General features: G+C 40.5%; 1 protein-coding gene across 1 annotated transcript in view; it reads right to left on the bottom strand.

The window, feature by feature from the left end:
• ylpm1 (YLP motif containing 1) overlaps positions 1-26,282 on the bottom strand; it is a 62,110-nt gene that overhangs the window by 18,583 nt on the left and 17,245 nt on the right. The window contains exons 12-21 of the mRNA XM_080745027.1: positions 25,758-25,909; positions 24,738-24,800; positions 24,074-24,193; positions 23,536-23,712; positions 23,362-23,445; positions 23,148-23,231; positions 22,118-22,195; positions 10,465-10,519; positions 8,896-9,023; positions 8,355-8,491 (exon numbers count right to left, since the gene is read on the bottom strand). Of these exons, the coding sequence (XP_080601153.1) occupies positions 8,355-8,491; positions 8,896-9,023; positions 10,465-10,519; positions 22,118-22,195; positions 23,148-23,231; positions 23,362-23,445; positions 23,536-23,712; positions 24,074-24,193; positions 24,738-24,800; positions 25,758-25,909 (1,078 nt within the window). The remainder of the gene's footprint in view (positions 1-8,354; positions 8,492-8,895; positions 9,024-10,464; positions 10,520-22,117; positions 22,196-23,147; positions 23,232-23,361; positions 23,446-23,535; positions 23,713-24,073; positions 24,194-24,737; positions 24,801-25,757; positions 25,910-26,282) is intronic.

The following is a 26,282-nucleotide window of genomic DNA, read 5'->3' as shown; positions in this document are numbered from 1 at the left end:
ACCAGTTACCCATATATGGCACCCGGAGACCCCTGGTACTGTATATGGAGATATGCTGTGAGAGGCGTGATTCAAAACAGCGGCGCAGTTCGGCCAGTGGAGATAGATGCCCCTCTTAACATGACGCATACAAAAAAAACTGTTAAAGCCTGCACTTGACACTTTTGTGCTGTGCTCAAAATAAACTTGACACTTGTACTGTGAAAGGCCTCTCATTTTATTTATCTTCTGTGCTGGGTGTTTTTTTTATGGGTTGGCATGGTACAAAAGATAAATTAGAATAAGTGAAAACGGCTCACAACACACTTTGAAAAGATAAAAATATACTGTCTTGTTTTGTTCACTACTAGAAAATGCAGACATAACTTAATTAGAAAATGCAGACATAACTGTTTATTTACAACAGCCAAAAATGTTATACATTTGTAAAACATGGGCTGTAGGAAACAATTTAGGAAACCATAAAATGTGAATTAACGTTCAGCATTTCCTTAAAGCTTATTCGAATTCGCCTTTACTTTAAAGTTGTACTATGTAACTTTTTTTATAAAACAAATCTTAAAATTCTCCTAACTATTAAATCACAAAAGTTTTAGAAGATCCGCGCCGTGAATTTCAGCCTGTAAAGCCTTCTCTATATATGTAAACTGTGATCCTTGCCGGGGACCGGATCTCGCGCCAAAATTGCGTCATCACACTACCGGCCAATCACAGCGAGGGTTATACAACTGCCGGCCAATCACAGCGCATCTTGAAGTGGGGTCGCTATGGCTGCCATATTTGTTGTCACCCGTTTGTACCATCCCGTCTCTAGGTAATTTCGCCTACCAGGCAGGGTGAAGGAGTCCGTATCTCTGGAATTACTGAACGCACAGGAACAAGGGACCCCTCTAAAGATAGATCTCAGCGAGGTGGAGGCAGACGCGGGGGTCTGAAGGTACGAAAAACGGCCGAAAGACGCGGACGCGACCGCGGTTTGCTATAGGGCTAATGACCACTAGTTGGGCATCTTACACAGTATAGCTTTAACATTAAACCCGAACTACTGTCATACTCAATTCTCAAGATAACTTATAACGTGTCGGGTTATTGTTAAAGTAAAGCGCTACGCGCCTGACAGAGATGACAGCGTCCCCACCCGGGCACAGATATAAAAAGCTAGATACCTCCTCCGCTGCTGCAGTTCATTAGCGCGACTGGTCAAACACCCCTGGCGGAAGTGCATAACTGTGGAACTGCGGAAGGCACTCTGCCCCCTCCAATGGGAAAGAGGGAGTCCTGCCAGTCCTGCATCTGATTGGACTACCGAGCTTCCCATTCTGTGACGCACAAGGAAGCGTCCTTCAGAATTCCCAAGAGCCCCGCCTCAGAATTCTGGAGGCTTGCGTAGAGTTATTGGGAGGCTTGCCAGGAGTCTTGGACCAGCACCCCCCAGCCGGAAGAGGCGTCTACCTTTCTATGTCTGTGCACCCGGGTGCCGCCACGGGCTTAGGCCAATCAGAGGCAAGCGGAACGAGAGGGGCGTCTCCACTGGCCGAACTGCGCCGCTGTTTTGAATCACGCCTGTAAACATGCTTACTCAGTTATTTGTTATGTGAAAGTCTTATGTCTGACTATGACATCTGACATCATACCCTTTTATGCCCATACATGGAGATCCCTGTCTGTAGAACCAGCCGTTAGTGTGGTATGTGACATCAGGGAACTCCATATATGGACATAAAAGGGATTCTGTTAGTGTGACATCACAGTGAAGCCAGAGTGTGATGTCAGAGCGGCAAACCCATTCTGTTAAGAGTGGTTCCCCTGACATCACAGTGACGTCAGAGCATGTCAGAGCGACAAACCCATAGAACCAGTGTCAGGCGTGACAGAGATACATACGGACAGCTGTGTTCACATACTAAACTTGCGACCTACAGTCGCAATCAGAACCGTCACAGCATATCCGTGTCTGTTCGGACGGATAACGCCTGACACTGTGGTTCCCCTGACACATCTCTGTGACATCACAGTGATGTCAGATACTCAAGAGTAGGGATCTCCATATATGGGCATAAACAGGTGACATCACAGTGATGTCAGATACTCAGAGCAGGGATCTCTGATTCTGTTAGGGATCTCCATATATGGGCATAAAAGGGATTGTATCCCAGATGATGCCCTGTTAGAACCACACTAACATAATCCATATATGGCCAAGACAGATGGCAGGCCCTCGCCCTGCTTTTCGCTCTTAGGCGTCTTACTGGTATGTTATGTGAAACGGCACATCATGTCTCCGTCTGGACTTGTACGCTTTGATACGGTCTATGGGTTTGCTGCTCTAACATCACACTCTGACATTACTGTGATGTCAGGGGAACCACAATCACATAATCCCTTTATGCCCGTATATGGAGATGCCTATTATGGGGACCCTGTTCGTAGAACCTGCCACAAAGATATGGGCTGTCTTGGCCATCTGTGGATTCTGTTAGCGTATGTTGCCTCCATATATGGGCATTCCCATATGAGGTCAGATGGCCAAGACATGGCGCGACTTGACGCCCTTAGGCGTCTTACTGGTACTTACTTGCATGCCCGTGTTATGCACCTAAAATAGCCAATCTACAAGTTAAAAATCACACCCAATGTGAAGTGAGCGGTGGTCGTGCTTGCATAACGTCTTCAGACTAGGATTTGAGTCTAGGATGTACAGGCTATGCTACACACACACGTTTTGCTATGGCAAAACGCTGAGGAAAAAGACTACAGACATACAACATATGACATCACTAGACAAACATGATGCTACGTACACACATTTTGCTATGGCAAAACGCTGAGGAAAAAGGCTACAGACACACGCACAGCCACTCTATGGAGCGGTTTACCACCGCTCAAAAATGCGCAGTGAGCTTGTAGATCCGTTATTTTTAGTGCAAGACACGGTGCTGATCTAAGTATAAATAAGGCAGTACCTCTGCCTCATTTAACAGTGTGGAGGGCAAGGAGACATCATTGAGTTTACAAGTTGAGTATTGATTACAAGTATCTAACAGAATCCCTTTTATGCCCATAAATGGAATCAATATTAAGCCCATATCTAACAGGACTTCATATGGGAATGCCCATATATGGAGGCCACATACCACACTTATAGAATCCATATAGGCCTATGGCCAAGACAGCCCATATCTGTGTGGCTGGTTCTACAGACGGGGATCTCCATGTATGGGCATAAAGGGGATTGTATGTATGATGTCAGACGTCATAGGACTTTCACATAATAATAACTGAGTAAACATGTTTGGGCTCTCACAGCATATCTCCATATACAGTACATGGATCTCCATATGGGTACCAGGGGTCTCCATATGGTTAACTGGTCCGATGTACATCTCTGGGCAGACGGCCAAGAAATGGCGCGACCGAGGTCGCATGTCGCCCTGAGGCATCTTACTAGTTTATACTTACTTGCATGCCCGTGTTACACACCTAAAATATCCAATCTACAAGTTAAAAATGCGCAGTGAGCTTGTAGATCTGTTATTTTTAGTGCAAGACACGGTGCTCAACTAAGGATAAACCAGACAGTACCTCTGCCTCATTGAACAGTGTGGGCAGATACAGGAAGGAGGGCAAGGAGACATCATGACAACATTCAACAGCTTCAAACCTAATTCAATCCCAGGATGCTGCATTTATGTTGTCAGCATGGCAGGACATTCCACAACTGTTTTTATTTCAAAGGCTTTGTATTTTTGATTACTACAATACAGTAGGAAAGCTGAGAGGGATGAACGCTCTGGTCGGAAAACTTTAAACAAAGGGATGTCTGTGGCAATAGAGGCACGTGTCTAACAAACATAACATTATACTTACAATTCAGCTAACTTGTGCCTATCCTAAACCTAGAATATTATCATTGACACATCATCATAGGCCTTCCCTGAACTGAATCTCTAAGTTGGTATTAAAACCCAATTAGTAATTTACAGTACCTTGAGTTTACAAGTTGAGTATTGATTACAAGTATCTAAAAAATATATTATTCCATATACATGTAGCAGAACCGAACGTGCCCATGCCGTGACCACAACAGTAATTCTAGATTAGTAAAACAGTTTGTTATACTGTAGTCCAAGCCTGAGACAAGTACATAGGAAGTTAATGCAGCATTTCCTTTTGCGGTTTCTTTAACCTGGCATCCCTATTTTGGATGTCACAGGTGAAAATAGCTGTTCTACAAGCTCACGTCTAGCAACATGACACGAGCTTGTAGATCTTAAATACAAGGCGACATTTGACATTGAACTGTCGGACACAAGGTCATATTTCTTCCAGAGCACATGTGGACTACGTATGGATACTTGGTGATGTTAAAATAATTGTTGAATTCACATAATACAGCTGCAGGTAACAGGAAAGAATGTGTAGATGATTATGATTATTATATTACAATCAAATTGATCATTGTTATCTAGAACGCATGGGAGTTACTCAGTGGTAGTGATTTGGCCTCCCCCTCCAAACCACTCTGCAAAAAATTACAGCATGTTATTTGATTCCTCTTTTGTGTATAGCCACATCTGTTTTGTTCTTTTTTACTTGTGACTTACCTTAACTGGACAACAATTCAGAATATCAGTAATGTACACACGTTCAACACACACACACACACACACACACACACAGTATTGTATCTGAACAGAATAGTTACAAGAAACTGCTCTTTTCTGTTTATTAAACAGGTTCCTGATCGATTCCTTGAAGTTGCTGAGATTACAGTGAGAGAACTTTACACTGCCATTTTGATGGGCAAAGACTGTGACCCCTCTTGGAAGAAGGCAATCTACAAGGGAATATGTAAATTGGACAGTGATATACCATCAGAATTCAAAAGTCAGCCCTAGAGTTATGAATACACTGTGTTCTGTGAGATGTTTGTTTACAGTATATCAATGCCGAATTATTTTTGTGAGCCCTGATGAGCCTGCGCTTCCCATGGATAAGCAGACCTATGCTTGTAATGTCCCAAATGTACCCAATAAACAATATGAAGGCGGTACATGAAGTCCATTCCTTTGGAATTAGTCAGTATTGTTAAACATGCGATGGGTCTGTGCAATTACACAATGTATTTAACCAAATTATCACAGCAAAAATATCAGTTTTGTTTCAAGTCTACCGAGGTACTGAACACTGATACTAAAATGTTTAAGGCAAGTACAATTGATGTTTTAAGGATGATTCAATTTTGCCAAATTGACATCTGAATCTTTTTAGTCATGATTGCATGTGATTTTTTTTAGTGTTCTTTCCATCTAGAGCAAGAGTTAGAAAGCCACTTGCTTGCTCTAGAGGCGCATTAAAAATATCACATCCTATATACTCCACACAAGTAAACATTAAGAGCACACACACAGTAATAATACACCACAAAATACACATCACACACACAAGGAAAAAAATAATTTAATAATCAAGAGCTTTCACAATAAAGCAAATGTATCAACTATGAATATTGCACTGCAAAGGTTTTACATACGGAATGCATAATTACACACATAACCAACACCACAACTATCAGAATTTAAATTAGAACATTTCCTCTTCTTCAACTTACCATGAAGATCCTCATCATCTTTATAGATACTGAGATACTGCTCACCATCTCTGGTTAATCAAACATGGTCTTCTCTTCTTTCACTGGTGCCAGGTGCAGTTATACAGTACATCGTTCCTTGCTTCATCTGTCTTTATCCCAGCATCAATATTGATGTTTTAATGATCCTGAAATTCTCGTCTCGGGCATCTCTGAAATATTTGGTTTTGAGGCGTTAACTGTTGGCGTTCAGATTTTCTGTGAACATGCCTGTTTTTTGTGTGTGTGTCATATATTCTCATACAGTATAATATATGAATAGTAAGTTCAAGTTGCCTGGAGAAACCGTGGAAATACCTAAACTTGGTGTGCAGTCATACATACATAGAATAACTCAACTATCATGTCATGAAGAACTGTCATGTCATGAAGAATTTGAAGTGTAATTTCAGTTATTTCACATAAACGTGTCATAAAAAAAACAGCAGGCGGTCACCTGCAGTGAAATGAAAATGCTGCAGCCTTACTGTTGAACATTCTCTACATACTTAATGTGTACATCCCGACAAAGGTTCACGTGTGGGGCTTGTTTTGTAGCCAGCTGTTAATCTAACAGATATCTTAGATACTGTAGTTCTGACCACGCCGCAGACAGAGGGCTACACATAATGCTTCAGTGAATGAATTCAGAGAGGAACATTTGCCTGTAACCAAAATCATTCTTTGTCAACATGTTGATAGTGGTTGATAGTAGGCAATAACATATGCTCAGTATTACATTTGACAATTGACTTTTGTAAGACGTCCTGGACTTTTGGACCTAAAACATGCAAAATATGATAGTTCACTCATACAATTCTTACTTCTTAGATACAGTTGATATGTAAAAAAAAATTATAGATTGTCATAACGTCCACAACTTTGGGCACTGATCTCTGCATGACGCAGGATGAATGGTAGTTAAGTATATTGTCAAAATAAACTGTAGGCTCACATTGTGTCTGAACCGCTTTCTGGAACGATCGTCTCCCGGAGACAAGTTGTCTCACATAAAGCAATGTCAACGCCACGGTGAACACCAATACTGGGATGACGTTAAATTGAATATCCTGTCCACTATAATAGCAGCAGAAAATGACTCAGTCCCCATTTCAGAACCTCCCATAAATCATCAATTGTCAGTACATGTAGTTATTAGTTGAACGTTAACAAAAGGTTGACATCGGCGCACTCTTCTGAGTGCCTTTCAGCTGTATTTTAACTATACCCAGACGGTACGATCTGGGTACGATTATGAGTGCCTTTCAGCATCACAACTTTTCATATTGATTGTCAAATCTGTATTTTAACTATACCCAGACAGTACGATACAGGACTTTCTGAAATGAGACTGAATAAAAGAAAGAAAGCTGTTGCATTGTTTAACACCAGATAATACTGAACAATACTAATATTTTTCAAAATTCTACAGTATACATAATTTATCAGGAACTGAGACAAATTCCAGCCCCTCCAAAGTGTTACAGCTTACAGTAATCTGAACATTTACCTGTGGCAACAATGGGCACAATAATAAATATTTTTCAAATGGGCTGGGAACTCACAGTTCATGATTAATAACCTTCTTAAAACCATAACATTTTACTTAATGGGTTACCAAACCCCATACCCAGATCTGTGTGAAGCCGGACAATATTGGTTTAAAGCAGGGTACTAAACTGGCCGTCTGCTATTGGCTGGTGTTGGTGCCTGGTAATATCATTACTATATCCACAACTTTCCCACGTCCCATCGCGCAGAGGGTGTGCGGCAGTTTCCGGCGTTGCAGCCGAGAATGATCTACAAGCTCAGAACAGTTGCATCTGCGACGCGACGTGCGCTTGTATGTCGGCTGTTCACCGGAAGTGTCCCACAGATAATGCTACAGTAAATTCTTGCGGAAACAGGTGGATAAAGAGAACAGCCAACACCAGCCAATTTCACATTGCCAGTATAGAACCCCGTTTGGCTGCCAGACATCACATGGATTTGGGTGGTTAAGCTCAATGACCGCTCAGACAAGACACTCCAAAAAAAAGTTATTTTGTAAAACTTTATTATTTCTTATTTGAGAATGAAGACATGGTGCTACAGGTATACCTAGAACAGTGTAAAACAACAACGCAAATACGACTGGATACAATATGCGTGGCCAAAAGCACAGAATGAAAAAACTATAAAGTCAATATCAGGAACACTTATTTAAAACGTAAATCTCTACTGCATATCCAGCACTGAAATTAATGTTTGAATTTTATAAGTAACTTCATCCAGATGAGTGTTCCATGAGTTCATCGTCTGAATACCTGCAGAGAAAAAATTAAATAATTGAAAACATTTGTATTAAATTTGTTCTCATTGCAAATTTTGGTATTCAACTCAGACTTGGTCAAACTTTTAGCATTCAATTCAAATTGATAAGAATAACTGGAAAACATTCAGCTTAAGATTCTTTACTCGGCTACCAGATGAACTTAACATGAAATGGCATATCGTTATTATGACAGGGTGGCAGGGTACAGTAGCTGGAGAAACCAAGCTACATTTCATCATTACATGTGCATCACTAGAAAAGACAGTAGTTAGAATCTTTAATTTTACTCTGTTCTTACTGCCTTTTACTTTCAAACATTAAGTTCTATTATAAATTGTGTATTTCAGTAGAATATCATACAAACCTTTTTTATGACAAGACAAAAGAGTGATGTTTTCTTCTTAAAAATACTTAGTACGATTGAGTGCTCTCTGCGCAAGCTGGCCGGTCCCATCCGTGATTCTCTCCCAGTCTGTCTGACCCACCACAAAGCCGATGGCTCGTTTTCGGTCAGCCTCTTTCTGTTCTTCAAGATCAGCCCATCGCACCTAGAAGAGGCGGAACGACCGCAACGCGTCATGAGCAGGAAATTGATATATTCATAATAGTTCTGCTGCTTAATGCCTTTAGTTTATGTTCATATTTAACATTAACAGTATCATACGCACTAGAGGATCATAAACGTAGTTATTGAACACATCACTACAAACAGGGACCGAACTCTAGATGATTCCGTAGAATCTTCCAAGGTAATTTAAAGACATGTACACAACAGACAAACATTTTGACTCCGCTGCCTTTTTCAGTGGCTGTCACTGACAAACCAACATTTATATATATATATATTATATTTTTTAAACTGACAGTTATAGCCCTGAGTATTATTTATTTTCATCACCTCTCATTATCAAATCATAAAAGATTATGACGCAAGACTTGTGTTCCCATTTACCCTTTTCTTTCCTGGTTCTGACATGCGGGTAGCATAGTCATCTGGCAGCTGTAGGAGGTCCTCCATGTCTTCAGCGCCATCGCCTTCACGTTTCCTCTTCCCACCGCCCATCAGGCCATCCAACTTGTCTTTATAAAAAGAAAGAATGGTGTGTCCAGGTTACCTCCAGCTTGACATGATGGCATCAATTCCCTGACCTGGCATTCAATCTCCTGAATTAAGTCATTTTAAACAATATTTCTCCCCCTTTCTGTTTTACGATCTATAAGCTTGAGGCGCAATATTTTCACTGCCCCACAATGTTGCGACCTGCTGTAAGTGCATGTGCCAAGAACCTTGCATTTTCCGACAGGCCCATAATAACTGCCTGAAACATTGTTAACAAAAATATATTAAATTCAGAAGAGCATGAGAGGACCTCACGCTACTTGTGAACAGAAATTAAAACTGAATCATTGCTTTGTATCAAAGTATGTTCAACTCAAGATGTCGTTTGAGTTCAATTTCTCCCAAAACAATAAAACATGGGACAGAAATGTCGATGTGAGCATAATGTGGAAATTTTTTGCCACAGTCATTTAAATTTTAAATGCTGCCACATGTTTGGAACAAGTCACTGCAGATTTCTTGGAGTGGCAGCGTAACAAAGAATAGTCATTATTCACGACACAAGGAAAGGTCATAACACAACACAGATGTACAATATACACCATATCGTCGTTGTCGGCTGGAAACCTTGTATCTCCAAGTTTCAAATTTGTACGTTCTTTCGCAAAGTAAAGCCCTGCTTCATCATGCAAGGCCGTCGCACAAAAGTAGCGAAAACAGCCGATCTACAAGCACACAACGCCTCGCACATAAATCATTTTTAAATTGATAAATGCAAAACAAAGGGTTTTGGACATACAAGGTTTTCACCTGACAACGACGTTATGTTGCAGTACGTTGTCCAGATACTGAACGCGTAGTTGTGTAGCCAGATATGATCGTACAACTCTGGTATGTAAATCAAATCAAATAATGGAGAACAGCAGAACAGGTATAAATGTAAATATCAAACTATGTCAAACTTAACACATCTGGTGCCAACCCCGAGTTTCCCGAGTTTGTATTGGTACCAACGCTGTGCCAACCCCGAGTTTACCGAGTTTGGGCCGTTTTTGAAGAAAAAAAATAATAATAATTTTTCAATTTTTTTTTTCATTTTTTTTTTGGACCTCCAGAAATGTATTAGGCATGATCGCAATCGCGAAATTGCATGTTTAACCCCCATACCAACCCATTCTTTCAAACATGGCAGCCATGTTTGTTTACATCTGAAGAAAACATAATGGCCCATAAATCATGAATGCCTGAACGGATTTCCAAGCGGATTTTTTTGTTTGAAAGCTGTGAACAGTGTGCACACACGTGGTGCATCATCTAGGCATGGGCGTGCACTTTTTACACAATTGCGCAATTACATGGAAGTCTATGGTAACCATGGCAACGTGGGACATTGAAAAAATCATAGCAACATAAGTGTTTAACTGGTTCGGGAAAGAATGCATGTAAAAAGGGAATACCTACCAAGTTTTGCCTCAGACGTGTCCATCTCCCATTTGCTTTTTGGAATGTAAGCCGCCTATATTATACAGAGAAACACTGCAAAGTTAAACTTATGAATGATTAAGGGGTTGGGGATAATGGAAAGGGAGGAGAGAGCATAGAAAACACATTAACACATAAAAATCACTGCTATGACAATTACACAGACTAGGCGTCGAGTTAGACACAGACATGCAAACAATTTTGATGTTGTGTTTTTTTTTTGTAAGCTGAGAAAGCTTATGTCTAGACTATGCCTTGATAAAATATTCTTTTAAAACAAAATATGGAGTAAATCAGAAAGAACAAAAATGCACTAGCTAGAGTGGAGAACCTCCGTCAAGGCCTAAAAATCATCCCAGTTTGCCAATTTGAGAGTTTGGCCTAATGGTGGTGCAAGAGAAAAATGTCATGGGGTCACTAAACCAATAGGTTTCTTCCTCTTGCGATCATAAATGTGCACAGCCAATTTAATGGCAGTCAGGCCTTTATCTTTTGAGACATGTTGGTCACAGATAGACTAACAACAACCTTGACGGAGGTAACATACAGGAGATCAGAGCTGAGTGGCATATAAAAGTATTCATGGACAACAAGTTGTAAACGGCCTTACAGAGTCACCAATTCTCTACCACAATTGAATTTAACACCCTGTCTCCCATACAAATAATAGACATTTCTTGCTTTTAAAATCGTATTAGGATCATCACAAGCTCCACAATGACTATTTGACTGATGAATCCACACCTGTTGCCACATTCCAGTTCACAAACGTTCAACACTATAAAAAGCACAGCTCTGTTAAACTGTAACTCTCCGCCTTGAAAGTTTACTTCAGTGTCATAACAGTGTGGTTATGAAACAACACATGGCACTCCAGGTGTAAAAAATGTCACTACTAGAAAATGTGCCATGTGTAGAAGCAACAAACGTTTGCACTGCAACTATCTCAAACCACTCACTCAGGTCTTCCTGTGCTGACCTACTCGATGTGCCTACAATGACAAAAAATATGGTGAAGCAGCTTTCTGCTTCTACGGACCGACAGCTTGGAATAAACTCCCACTACACCTAAGACAGGCAGCCTCTGTGGATAGCTTTAAAGCACAGCTCAAAACCTATTTCTTTACTCTTGATTTTAGCTGAATTTTTTAATCCCTTTGATGCTATTGACGTCCACACTGTTCTGAAATTGTTCTTCAATGTTTTGTTTTTATTTTTCTGCTTTATTGAATTCATGTGTATTTCTTTCTGTTAAACACTTGTGCTTCATTTTCTGCTCTGTAAAGCGCTTTGAGCTGCATTTCATGGCATCTTATCACCCACCATCACTTACACGGATCACCATTTTTTAAAAGGCCACATTGGAGGTGTGCTCACTCAAATGTGTATTTATTTATTTTTTTGCCCCATTTTAGGATAGTTAAGTTAATCTTTGGGCTGGCGGCCACTAAGTGGAGAGGGCCAATCCTTCAGTAGCACAGGCCGACAGAGCAGAGAGACATCACATGATTGGCCCACTGGCTTGTCTATCATCTGAATAACGGCTTAAGTACCACTACCATGCAGAGTAGTACATAAGGACCGCAGGAATACACAAGAAACGGAGGGGGAGAGAGATTTCGTGCGTTTGATCCGTTTCATCTCCCAGTACGTAATCGTCCGGATGATTTAGGTCTGTACACGGACCCTTACGTACAGCTCCCAACTGGACGGACTGAACGTACAAGATGTATCCGTAGCAAGTACCACCCGCGGCTACCGTTGTCAATCATAGGCGCAGTAGTGAGGAAAATTACTTTTCCTCTGCTCTATGACAGCGGTGTCCCAATGAGAAATATATTGTATCAAGAAACGGGAAAAAAGGAATGTCGCATCCACGTGAAGAGGACGGCTTGACTGTTGACTCCTCACCCACACAAACAGGCGCGCGCGCGCACACTCACACACTCTCCCACACACCGCCTATCCTCTAACAGCAAGACGAGGCACACAAGAAGAGCTGATTAATTGGCTCAGCGGCTCATCCTATACAGTACTTGGGAATTATATGAGCGGGTGTGTTTGGTTATAATTACTCTGGGTCCGGATCCATATGTGGTTAAATCTGTACCCTGGCGGAGTTTTACATTTACTGCGAATCCGCGATGCAACGTTGTGGACAGACAGCAGAACCAGTCCAGACTGTTAACATCACGTCATGTCAAGAAATTCTGTGGTTCTACATATTTTGGCTAAAATGCTTCGCTTTTGTTCTGTTCTGTGCTGCGAGGCATTTTGCCTGACATTTAAAAGAAAGAAAGAAAGAAAGAAAAGAAACAATTGGATTAGATTTTTGTGGACTGGCAAATTAAAAAAAGAAAAACTTTATTCCTGGATATTAGTTGCTAAAATACATTTTTTGGTAAATTATTTTGAACAATTAAGGCTCCATCTCTGTCTGCAGGAAATATTCTGGCCATATTTATAAAAAACAATAACATGCTCATAATACCAAATGCTCCAACACCTTCAGTTTCCTGGTAAAGAACATCTAATCTGATAACGCCCTAAATAGTAATAAAAAGCCATTCAAACATGGGGAGCTCCTCTGCATTTACTACAAGAACCATCAGCCATTTTTCACATGGTGAATTTCAGCAGTAAATACCTAAAGGAACCTGTGTTTGTCCGGCTTTTAAGAAACGTTAAGATAAATGTGTTTGCATGTCCACAATTATGTATGTTATTTATTTAGGCTACATTGATGCAGACTGAATCCAAAGTATACAGTTCTAATTGACTGTCATTTGGTTTTGCACGACTCTTAAATCACAACTGTGTATTACTACTATTACCACATGCAGCCATACTTGTGCCATATTGTGGGATCAAATACATCTGCAGCAGTGGCTGTTAGGCACTAATGTCTGTACTGTAGTCGATGATGGTTGATGGAGGTTGATAATTAGTGAACAAAAGCACCCTCTAGTGGGGGAAAATATTATAATATTGCATGCAGAGTTATGGCAGCTCTTCATCAAACAGACTTAAAGTAAGCCATTTGCCATGAGAGGGAGTGGGTTGTTGGCTGATTTACCACTGTTTCAGGGTTGTGGCACGAGGCAAAGCCGAGTGCCAAACAACCCTGAAACATGTCTGTGGCATTTAGTTGGACTGCCACTGTGTTACCAGGTCTGCTCTTTATAAGCGACTTTAGGTCTTCCTGTAAAGTTGCTTATAAATATTCATAGTTGCAGGTTGCTTTTGTTTATGGCTTGTTTTCCGAAGTGCAGTTGCTTATTTGGTCTTGCTTTCAAGATTATTTAATAAAAAGCTGTTGTAATAGGTGGTGAAAATGGTTGTTTCTTCTTGGCTTGTTTTCATAGACCTGTTCGCTTGTTTCACTCACACAGCAAATGTTGCAACACTCATCTTCGACAAAAACTAAAACAAAGCATTTTAGTGCTAGCTTTGCTTTGGAGTTGATTGCTTGGTATAGGAATTGAGAATTGAGATTGAGAATATGGTATTTAGTTCAAATGTGTGACGGGAAAATGTCTCTGGCTTATTTAGGCTTGTTAAAAGGTCCACAGTACAGGAGTATTTACCCCCTAATTTCTACCGACGGTTAGGCAACAACGGAACATGTCCAGTTTTTCATCAACGGATCCCGACGGCTTTATCGACGGCAAGCGTCTCTTGCCGACAAGCTCCCGACGGCTCCCTGTCGGCAGCAGACGCTTTCCGACTTTTCGGCGCAGTTAAGAGCCACCCTTTAAGTACACCACCTCATTCATATGAGCTGGATCATTACTACTATCAGTAGTGATTTGAGGCATTTTGTCATTTTGCTGCCTGCCTTAGCAGGCAGGCATCAAAAGCCTACGGCTGACTTAATTAAAATAAGCTAAATCAGTTCATTAGGTGGGCATTATTGCTAGTCATAGGCACTTTACAAATGGATGTCAACCTGAGGTTTAATACAACCTGTCTGTGAGGCCATTATTTGCCCTGGGCGAGTAAGAAAAGGAGAGAGGGTGACAACTGATATCAACCCTAGAGCTGATAACTTACAGCATCAACCCTAGGGATGATGGCTGTAGTTGGCCATAGAGGCCAATAAACACAAGCTAAAGTGTCACTGTGCTCAGAACAGTCACTGTAAGCCACCTTGATACAGAAATAATTCCATATGTCAAACATGGCCACCCCAGTGCTGCACTGATCAAATCTTCTTCTCTTTGTGACAAAATAATGCCATAGGTTTGTGAAGAACAAATTAGGCATCAACATTGCAGTGTATCATCAACCCTATAGTATAGTATAGTATAGTATAGTATAGTATAGTAAAGTATACAAGTAATTTCTATCAAATTGTACCACAGTTTTAATTAGTGTATATGAACAAGTCCCACCCTAAACTAAACAGATTGACACATTTTGTATAATCTAGAGCAGCTCCATAGACTATCTAACAGTACCCACGGTCACTCGTGGCAGCTTGTGGATTTTTCCCCAGGTAGTGCTACATTTAAAATTAAGCTAAAAATAACATGTACTATATTAGCACACTACTTTATTTGGGTTATTAACATAACTATGGTATGAATAAAAAAGATCACGTATTATACCTTTATGTGCTAATAATAACATTGCTGTATTATATGATCTATATATTCACTGCAATAACAGACAAAGATGTTTTGTTTTATATGTTGGGCTATATTATTTGTACAATCTACGTAAGCATTTTGGTATGAAAACCAACATTCTTAGGCTATGATTATACGGGTACGTTGTCATTCTCGTTTTGGTGTTGTTACCAAAACATGTATCGCGTTTACACTTCGTATTGGCTTGTATGTCCGTAAGACATGACAACGCATGAATTCATGCAAAATGCTTTAGTGTCATGTTCCCGGCCTACATATACTGTGTATTTACCCTTCAACTATAAAATATATTGTGTTGTGATTACGCTCCCAAAATCCATATTATCGTCTGTTTTCACAAATTGAATGAGTCCCACTCCCACAGCGCAGCCAAGTATCTCAAAGCGCTGCACTGCAGAGGTATCAGTGGCAAGGTATGGCAGCATTGGCAGCTACCATACCTTGGCTACAGGGTATGTAAATAATAAAACGTACTCCATAAAATAAATTCATCATGCCTGTTGCTAAGGATTGGCAACATGACTGGTGTCTTGCAGGCGTGCCTTCGCGTGTACAAGACACCCGTCATCTTGCATCATACAAACCAAACGTGTAAATCTGTTGAGAACTCTGGGAGTTGTGTTGCCTTTCATGCCTCAATAAGATTGGTTTATACTTCGACGCACGGCGAACATCGCCGTTGTTCGTCGAAGCATAACTCAGCATAGACATAATGGGCATAGAAAGCAAAGCTCACCAGGTGGAATGAGAAGCAGCAGCCAGGGCGGTGCCACGGTGGTAAAGACTTTTGAGCACACAGTATTAAAAAAAAGTTGAAAAACATTTTGGGACATTTTTTTTGTGAACTTCCCAGACAGTTTTTAAGTTGCTTGATTCACAAACCCATTGTACTACTTTAAATTCCATTTTAACCATATTAGATTCATCAAAAACACCCGCCCTTGGTTCTACTGACTCATACTGCCCTCCTAAAGGCCCTTTTCCACCGGCAGCGATAACGATGACGATAGCCATAAAATATCACAGCGATAATTATGCCTTCACATTGATGTCCGATAAAGTTATCGGACATCAATGTGAAGAGGCGCCAATTAACAGCCGCTCGCGCAGAGCGCACCTCGAGCTGTTTGTCAGAGACCCAGTTCCATATCACTGTGATCTTAACCACATCGTTGTTGATCCTAACGATGTAGTTGTCGGCTATCGTTGTCTTTATCGGTGTTGGGTGGATGCTGCCGATCCACTTCAATTGAAAACCCACTTTTTTAAATCGTTATCGTCATCGTTATCGCTGCCGGTGGAAAAGAGCCTCAATGCATGAGGGGGCCATGTTATTTCAATTACTTTTAAAAAATTTTTTTTTTTCCAAAAACATGAAAAAACGTAATTGAAAAAAGTAATTGACAAAACACGGCCCCTCATGTATTAGGAGGGCAGTCTGAGTCACCAGAACCAAAGACGGGTGTTTTCGATGAATCTATAATGTTTAAAATAGAGTTTGAAGATATAATGGGTTTGTAAAGGAAGGAGGTGTGTCTGATAAAAATGAATATCAAATATCTAAATACTGAATCAAGCAACTCAAAAAAACTGTCCGGGTTGCTCCCAAAAGCCGGAGTAGACGAAAAAATTACTGTAAATGTTTTTGAAAGTGAAATATCCCTTTAAGCTTAGTAACGTCTTTAATCTACATTTCATGGCAGATTATACATTTCACTCACTAGTCATTAACTATATAACATTTACCATGTTGGTTTGATAAATTAAAATGTATAGCGAATATATTTTAAAGTAATATTTATTCAAGGAAGATCTACTGTAGGTTTGGCGAGAGTTGGTGTGGTGCATTAGTGCCCTCTATTGACGGCACCTGCCCATGGTTTTTGAGATGTTTAGACCAAAGAGTTGGATAAATGGACTGTAGAACCCATAGCAGGGCCAAAAGAAAAATGGCGGGTTACATATACTGTAGTGTAAGTTATGCACAGATAGAGATCTATCGTTCATGTCATTAGACTATACCTCCTGACCATGTGAGGCTTAACTTACCTATTAAACTGGATGTGACAATGCAGTTTCTGTCATGATTAAATTGGTTACGTGCAGTCGTGCACTATAAGATGACTTCACAGCAAGTCATTTCAACTACCGATACTTACTAGCGGCCTTCAGTCTCAAGAATCTGTGACATATGCACAATTAGATTTGATCAAAATGAATACACACATTGTTATTATTGGTGTGGTCAGATGACAAATCTGACCACACCAAATAGCAATATATTTACCAAACATATACGCACTCCATTGAGACTCCGCCAGTCATCAAATTATTGGCTTACGATTCGGATTGCAACAAAAACATATCTATGAATTTAAGGCTTCATTGGATGTGTACATTTTGATGGAAAATAAGTATTGTTTCGCGTAACTACTAACTACTGCGCACAAACCAAATACACAAAACATATGTAGCTCTGGTGTCTTTCTTCTTTAAAGGTTGAATGCCACAGGCTCTTAAATAATAGATCAATGTATTGTTATATATCCAGTTTTTTCTCCATTCTAAAAAACTGCATTCGTGTGTTCCAAAGTTGTATTTCTGTGGACATATCTTACAGCACTAAAACTTCTATTTTGTAGTCTCACTAAAGTACTTCTCTCTTCCTGCCCGTCTCCTTTCCTAAACGTAAATTGCAATCTTTTTAAACATCTCCCATCAATGAAGCAGTTTTCTCTTATGTGGAATCTATGTATTTGATCCTCTCTTTTCTATTATCTCTTTCCCAATTCTAACTCATGATGTAATGGGGAGTTTGGAAGCACTGTATCGCTGTGATTAGCTGAGACGTGCAACAGTTAATCCAATAATTGATAATACAAATAATTGTTACGGTCATAAAATAATTAATAACTGATCCTTATTTTGGCATTATAGGCAAAAAGTTTAAAAAAATGTGAAAGGAATTCTAAAAGAGGAAAACATTTATTATTTTTGCACAACACCGATGTGCAACAAAGTACAAAATAACAATGGTGGTGCATTGATTGACTAATTGCGACCGTAGGTCGCTGTTAACTATGAAAACCGTCACATCTTGTCAGTAACGCCTGACATTGAGGTAACGCCTCAATGTCTATAGCTGATCTATGACATCACATTGTTGTGACATTACATTCTGTCCTTGTCCCTTGTATGCCCAAATATGGAGATCCCTGATGTCATCAATATTAAGCCCATAGCTTGAAATGCCCATATATGGACATATTGTGTTTGTCTCATGTGGTCTATATAACATAAGACATCTATGATGTCAGACATCAGTCATATCCAATTATCCATATTTGGGAAAATAACTTAGAACAACCAACCACAACTCGAATCACACTTTGCGAATTCCATCCTGCGAAGGGCGAGGTCGCTTTTCGGCCTTAGGCGTCTTACTGGTATGTATTATGTTATTATGTATTAAGGAAACACTATCTGTCCCACATGGTTCTCCTCAGTGATTGAGAAACTGCTCTGAACTTAAACAGGCATTGACCATTAGCATATGCACACCAAATATACGCTGTTTACTTGCGTTTGTGATTTCTGCTGGGTTTGGAAGTTACTGAGCATGCGCGACCACAGGGTCTGTTGTCACAGTTACAATCCCCCAGGCTTTGGGATATAGTCCACGACACCCTGCCTCACGGCTGCGAAGAAAAACGTACGAGTGAAGCCGTGTATGTGTGTACTGTATGTGTATCTGTCGGAGCTAGGCAGAGATCGAGTGATAGGAACACACGCCTTGCCCATACACAACTATGTCTGCAAAGCTTCGAGTGCACACATCCCCGGTGTGTGTGTGTGTGTGTGTGTGTGTGTGTGTGTGTGTGTGTGTGTGTGTGTGTGTGTGTGTGTGACTGTGTGTGTGCGTGTGTGTGTGTGTGTGTGTGTGTGTGTGTGTGTGTGTGTGTGTGTGTGTGTGTGTGCGTGCGTGAAAACAAAAGAAAAGTGCTTCTTGATTATTCGATTAATCAAAATCACAATCAATAGAATTGTTGCTGAGAAAACAGATAGTTGCAACCCTAAATCAAAATACCATTTCAGTTCATCTTTTAGGGTGAACTGGTAGTCTATTATGTTCACTAATACTATTTAAAAATTTACAAAAGTGTCAAAAGCAACTCAGAAACAAATAAAAATACCTGTCACATGGTTTTGGTGTATAATTGTGATAATGGTGTTCAAAAGTTGGTATTATTCCTGTTACCATAGTTAACTATTAAAGCACAACACTCTTGCCTTCGGTTTGTATAATTACATTGCTGAGCAGAGTATTTCAAGAGAGGTGAAACAATTAGACAGACTTTTTGACAAATCTCAGCATGTGGGTTTAGATATTGTGATATATTAGATATTATCTTATTTTACAGTCATTTTGAGGTTTAAATTATGAATAGATTAATCAAATTCAAAAGATACAGCCTGACTAAATAAGTAATGCCTGCACATTTCCTCACGTATAGTAGCCTAGTTCCAGACCCTGAATCGCTAGCCACACCCCTTTAATTTTTTTGTTTCGGCGATTCAGGTCTAGAATCGCTCTCAATGAGGAGGCCTGCCTCGGTTGAAAATCCAAACGGGCGAATCAGCGTCGTGAATCAGCGTCTTGTGATCAGCGTGGGTGGGGGTTTCCCAGAACTCATGTGTGTTTCCAAGTACACCAGCGCCGCCGCCGTACCGTACCGCACATCGTGTTGCGGTAAAATGCGATCGTATCGATCTCGCTATGAAACACCAGTAGCAGGCATGTTATGTTGTGTTTGATTACTAGTTCGTAGTGCTCCTATTCTGACTGTTTCTTTGGTTAGCAAGTAGCACTAGCAAGCAACAGGTTAGCCACTAGCCAGCCAGGCACACATAACAACACTATGTCATGTGTTGGTCGGTGAACCAATCGCTGAACAGTGCCTCATTTTGGCAACGCCCATCCCTGCAAACGCTGTGGGCGGAACTGACTTCAGACTGAATAATGAAGTGAAACGAAATGTCAATTCAGGCTGAGTGTCAGGCTACACGTATAGCATATCTGAACTAAATCCTTGGGATTCTCTTTTTGGTCATGTATTTTTCCTTCTGTTAGTTAGTTCAGGGATACAAATAACATGTGCAATGGATCAATTCAACTTTTTAGGTTTCATTGTCTGTATTTGTCCATGCGTACACTAAACCTATTGTATACCTTTATTCACGAGCACACAGTTTGTAATACGTCCATACTATATTATTTTATATAGTTATATAGTGCATTAAAAGTAATTTCTGCTGGCCCGGATGGCTGGTGTAGTGGTCCGGGCACCTAGCCTCAATGTAGCCTTACAGCGTGTCGCAGGTTCGAGACCCGATCCAAACAGCCTTTGCTGCGTGTCACTCACTATCTCTCAGCATTTCCCGTCAACCTACTGTACTATCAATAAAGGCATAAAAAAAGAAAAAGAAAGGAAAAATCTTTTCAGCTGAATGTCCTGAAGTTTGAATGGAGACAGGCAACACATTAATGATCTTGGTCATCTCTGTGTCGGGCAGACAGCAGGGATGTCTGAAGGGGATTAGAGACTACTCTTCCGGTGTTTAGTACTCGCAGTTTAAGCCACTGGATTTGGAACTTACTTTTAGGACTAGTGATACAGTTTTGTATTTCTCTCCATCTGCAATTTCCTATTCCACAACAATACCATAGTACGTGTTTTAGTTTTTCTGTTGCCGTTTTCACCAGGTCTTCCTTGGGAGATCCCATTGAAACCCTTGGACTGTTCCCCGAACATAATAATTAAGTGGATTAAACATTTAAAAGACTGGGATTTTCAAATGCTCATCTTAAGCCTCTTTCAAATATGAACTTCAAAAAAATATCCTTGGAATCATGTTAGGACATTGTCCGGTGTTGACCTTTCATACATGTAGGATGCAGCAGGAGAATTCAGACGCGTTGTTACATGACTGTACATAGACCGTTATTAGCCGAGGCGCTGTGTCTGGGTAGAGGCATGCGTCAGCCACTCCCACATAACAGCGTGAGGAGGATTTGAGGAGCAAATACGGCGTTTATACACATTTTTCCTACCATAGTAGGCGGCAGGCCTAACGTAGACAACGAGCCACAGCCTACTTTTAAATCAAAACGAGCCGTCCTCCGAGCTAAATAACATTAGTCTCCATGTACAGACGAGGGCGTAGGGAGCGCCTGAATGAATATTACCGGTAGGTTGTATCTCGTCTCGTTTACATAACTATAGTAGGAAAGAGACTTTGTGTTGCAACAGTGTTTCACTTATGAGCCATTGATCACAGAAATTTGATTCTGTGAATATTTCCAACTCAAAACGCAAACAGAACCTGACGACCTGCCGTTTTTTTTTTCAGTGAACGTTTCTTTCTTTTCACACCTAGAAACCTCATCAACAGGCCCACACGCTCAATTCAAATTCACCGTCCGGACTAACACCATGTCCATTCACACATTCAGCTGTTTAGGTTGAATGAGACATCACACAGACATAGCTCAAGGGAGTTGGCAGCCTAATGTCCCTTGCATGTCAGGTCCTACTGAGTCAGACATGCGCATGGTTCACACTTACAGCCCCACCAGTTAATGTCTAGATAAATTCCATCCAGGTTACAGTGCATGCGTGAATGAGGCTCTAATGATAACAAGAAACAACTCCTTAAAGTTACTTTTCCAAGGAGTGTGTCAATATTATGCATTTGCTTAAAAATTACCCGAGAGATAGAACTTATTTCAAAAGGCTACTTTGCAGACAAACTAGTGACAATCATTACAAAGCACCAAGTCAATTTCCCTCAACCTGCACTGTAACCACGCTAAATACAAGACCCTTTGGGAAACCATGGGTTGTTGATGTGTGGATAAAGGTCAGTGGAAAAATATGTTTGAAAACTACATGATGACAAACAAGTTTGTCTTATCCTACCATGTCACCCTCTTCTTCCTCCTCTCTCTTGGGCTCCTTGGGCTCATCATCGTCAGGGTTGAAGTCCTCCATTTCAACCTGAAAACACAAATGTTAAGTTTAACCTCCTTAGCTTAGTGTCAGACTACACGGCAGTAAGGCTGTACGATCAGTTAACACAGTAATATCACGCATTCACCCAAATAAAGATACATTTCCTTTTTTTATTTCCCCCATCACAATCATGGTTATTTGACAACTGTGCTTAAGCATAATTTTATTTAAATAGACTGAACTACTGAATCTGTGATGATTCCTTTTAATAAAGTGCACACAAGTCATCTTATTTCCATACCACAAAACATTGAATTTAGTAAATAATGAACACACAGTTTAATATTCAAATATTGCTAAATGTTAAATATCAAGACTTCACACATTCAATTATATTTCTTCTGATTCACCACATCAAGATTAAGATGTTGTAAACCAGACGAATGTTTTGTCACACAGGAGCGCTGGGCAGCCAGAGCACAAGTGTGGTCGTAACTTGGGCTCTATACAGGTAATACATGTAATACCCTGCTAGCGGTTAAATAAAGTGAATGTAACAAAGGGAGTCTGCCTGTCTGAGGTCATGCTGAAGTTTGAAACACTGCTTATTATTTGAATTATGGATGTACCCTGGCCAAGGCAGAAGCATGTGACTGGATATGCCAACTAGATGCTGCAGTTTGCTTTGTTTAGTTTTTTTCCCGTGGGCAGTGGCAGCTCAGGACTACAAAGTGGAGACTGCTTTTACAGACACGAGAAACGTTTGGCTGGTTAGAGACTTGACGTTGGTATCAATGCATTTTCTGTTTACCGCCCAGCCCTACTAAATAGGTTTTTATCATTGATGTAATTCACATAAAGTTTTCAAATATGGTTTCTCCACTTTGAGTGTAAAATGTGATCTAATGTGGAAACTGGAATGTATTCAGTCTTTGATGTAGATGTGATCTAATGTGGAAACTGGAAAGTATTCAGTCTTTGATGTAGAAGGGCTCACCTCTTCAATAGCAGCATCCTGAAGCAGGGAGCGAACATCAAGGCGCACCATATGTCGAGGCGACGACTCCCAGTTGTGGGACATCTGTGAAAAAGAATTAATAATCCATGAACCAAGCGCATGTTGCATTTAGGAACTATTAAAGAAATTATTCATGTTATCTTAAAAAAAAGAAGCAAATGACGGCTTTCTAGATGCAAGGTTCCATACAAACCTTGGATACATCTTTGTGTGTGCGTCCGTGGACATTTCTCTTTGCACAAGTCTGGTGGTCTGCAGTGATCTCAGCCAAATACACCTATACAATGAGTGGAGATATTCTCCTTAGTAAATTAAATAACATTTGAAAGAAAAACAACAACAACCACCAACAAACTAAAAACCTCACCTCAAAGCCCTTGGTTTTGGCTGCACTCCAAAACTGATCGAAATGTTTCACCCGGTCATTAATAGTGTCGATAATAATGAAGGGGAAAAATCCATCCTCAAGGGTTTTCTTAAATGTCTTGAGCATGCTGCTGCGGTACGTGTCCTCCATCTCTGGCTCATATTCATACTCAAGCACCTGAAGGAATTTATTTAGTTAACAGTTAACAGCAAATAATAATGCAACAATAATAAATGTATACAATGTTCATTCTCCAATTATTAATATACCAGTAGGACTCCCTAATCGTGAGATAAGCGACCGTCAGGTCGCATGTATGTTGTCTGCAAAAAGCAACCTCATGGTGCCGCTAGAAGTGGGGCATGTGAGAAATCAGGGGCGGAGGATGTGGTTTGCCAGCCAAGGAATGTGTGTGAAACGTTTGGTATGGATAGGAGCAACGGTGCCGGAGATCAGAGTAGGGCCAAAAGTGTGACGTGACGGACAGACGGACCGACATTATTAATATAAAACATAAGAACTCTCAATCTGAACACACCTTGGTTTTGACTCTTTTTCCTGTGTCTGGGTCCTTCTCAACCTTCTCAACCTCCGTCATGAAGTAGTCGTCCAGGACAATGACTCTTGGTGGGGCTCCGCCACAATCTACTTCCTTGTCCTTTATGCAACAAAAACACCCCAAAACATTGCAATTGAAAAAGGCAACTCATTACTTGGCCATGATGGTGACAAAATGTCATTTCCAGCAGCACCTTTTTTCTAGAGTTAGAGCCACAAGTGCATGACATCATCTTAAATCTTTACATTCTACGAATCCATGTACGCCTCTTGTCTCAAACTACTGGATGAAATGAAGGACAACCGTCTGCTGGACATGTATCTGGCTCCTCATGTCAGAACACTGTACACACAGATCAGTATTTATAAAACGCAAGACAAACTTTTATAACAAAAATAAAATAGTTACATGGCTGAATCCAAAATAAATTGCTTATGTTTTAAATGGATGTTTGTGACAAGAAGCAGGACAGGAAAGAAGAGACACCTGATCTCATCAAAAACATTATTGCCTTGGAAGGATTAATTATAAATGTAGTACATTGTGTTTTGTTCACTTAAATAGGTTCTAATTTCTTAGAACAGTAACTATTCAATCATCTTAGTAAACAACCCAACTCGATTACCTTGACATTATGACTTACCCGTATAAGCTTCGCAACGTGGCTTTTCCCACTTCCCGGAAGCCCTCTCATTATGATGACAATCTAAAAAAATCAAATAAGAAAAAATACATTTTATACATTTCTAGCAGTAGGCTCATACCGATGCAATCACACAAAACAGGATCAGAGTTCAGTTTCACAACCGCCATAATATTTCAGCATTGTGTTCCACTGAAACTAGATGCGATCTTCAAGTAGCGTTTCCCCCTCACGGTATCTAGGGAAAGTTGTATGCTTCAATCAGTTTCACACCAAGTTTTGCAGAGCATCAACAATTAGCCACATTAGCATTAGGGATGGGACGATAGGCGATATCATCGTTTATCACGATAAAAAAACACTCAAGATAATCGTATCGTGGAGATTTCATTTATCGTGATATTGTGCTCCGTCATGCTCTGGGATCAATTCACCTTTTATTCGCCGAGCTGCATATCCGGGACCACTTAAACCCTCTATAATTGGTGAAAGGTACTTTTTTTAAAAGGTACAGTTTTTTTTCACTCTCTACCAAATGTCTTTGCCAAACAATTGCAGATCTACAAGCGTCACAACGCGTTGCTCACGTTCTGAGCTTGTAGATCTGCAATTGTTTGGCAAATGTTCCGCCCCAGGATAATGGATTTTGATTATCGCGATAATACGGTAAATCGCGATTTCTTTTGTCACAATAATCGTGATATGACATTTTCATATCGTCCCATCCCTAGTTGGCATTAATGAGACGCAATGTAATATTTATAAAGGATTAACACAATTAACTATGAGCCATATACGTGTGTCATTTCAGTTTCTATGTCAAAGGACAGTTTTGTTTCCCATTGTGGATTATATTTTAGATTTAGATCAGAGATATAATCAGACGAGAAAGTATAAGATGGTTTATCCTGTTGCAGTATTATCAATCGAGTTGTTAAATACAGCGTGTCTGGATGAAGAAAGCAGATAAATAAAGAGTAAAACAATGCTGGCTGCTGCACTGCAACAATGATTACATACTCTCTCTGGTCGAGATAATCTGCCGGGCATTTTGAGGAGGTCATCGATGTTCTTGATCTCTGGTTTCTTTTCGACCCGTGGGGGAGGTTGAGGTGGAGGATGAGATGCTGCAGGGCCGGGCACTCGCTCCTCTGGATACCCCCTCCGGTCCACTGCGTGACATAACATACAATTAAAGCCTCTCTTTTTCTACCTGCCATGTTCGATTCTAATCTGATCGCTATCAATGATGCATTTTCCTAACCGTGAAATGAACTGAGCTGAACAAGGGACTACAGTGTACTCAGGGGTCAGTCATATCCCTGTGCACGTATCCCCTGCTGTCACAACAGGCAGCAACTTGAACTCTTTTACTGCTACGGACCGCGGACGTTCCCGTTCGCCCCATGGTGGCGGCGCGTTGCCAATACGGCTCGTTCTTTTTACCTCTTCTGATGACTGTAAGCTGATGGGGGGTCGCGCCGCCGTGTACTGTAAAAACATCTCCCGTAACGCTGCTCTCAAAAATCCACTGCACGTTAGCAA

This window comes from Nannobrachium achirus (assembly GCF_963921795.1).
Source record: "Nannobrachium achirus genome assembly, chromosome: 16".
NCBI classification, from domain to species: Eukaryota; Metazoa; Chordata; class Actinopteri; order Myctophiformes; family Myctophidae; genus Nannobrachium; species Nannobrachium achirus.
The sequence above is the reverse complement of the archived record's forward strand: the minus strand, read 5'-3'. Positions and strand labels throughout refer to the sequence as shown.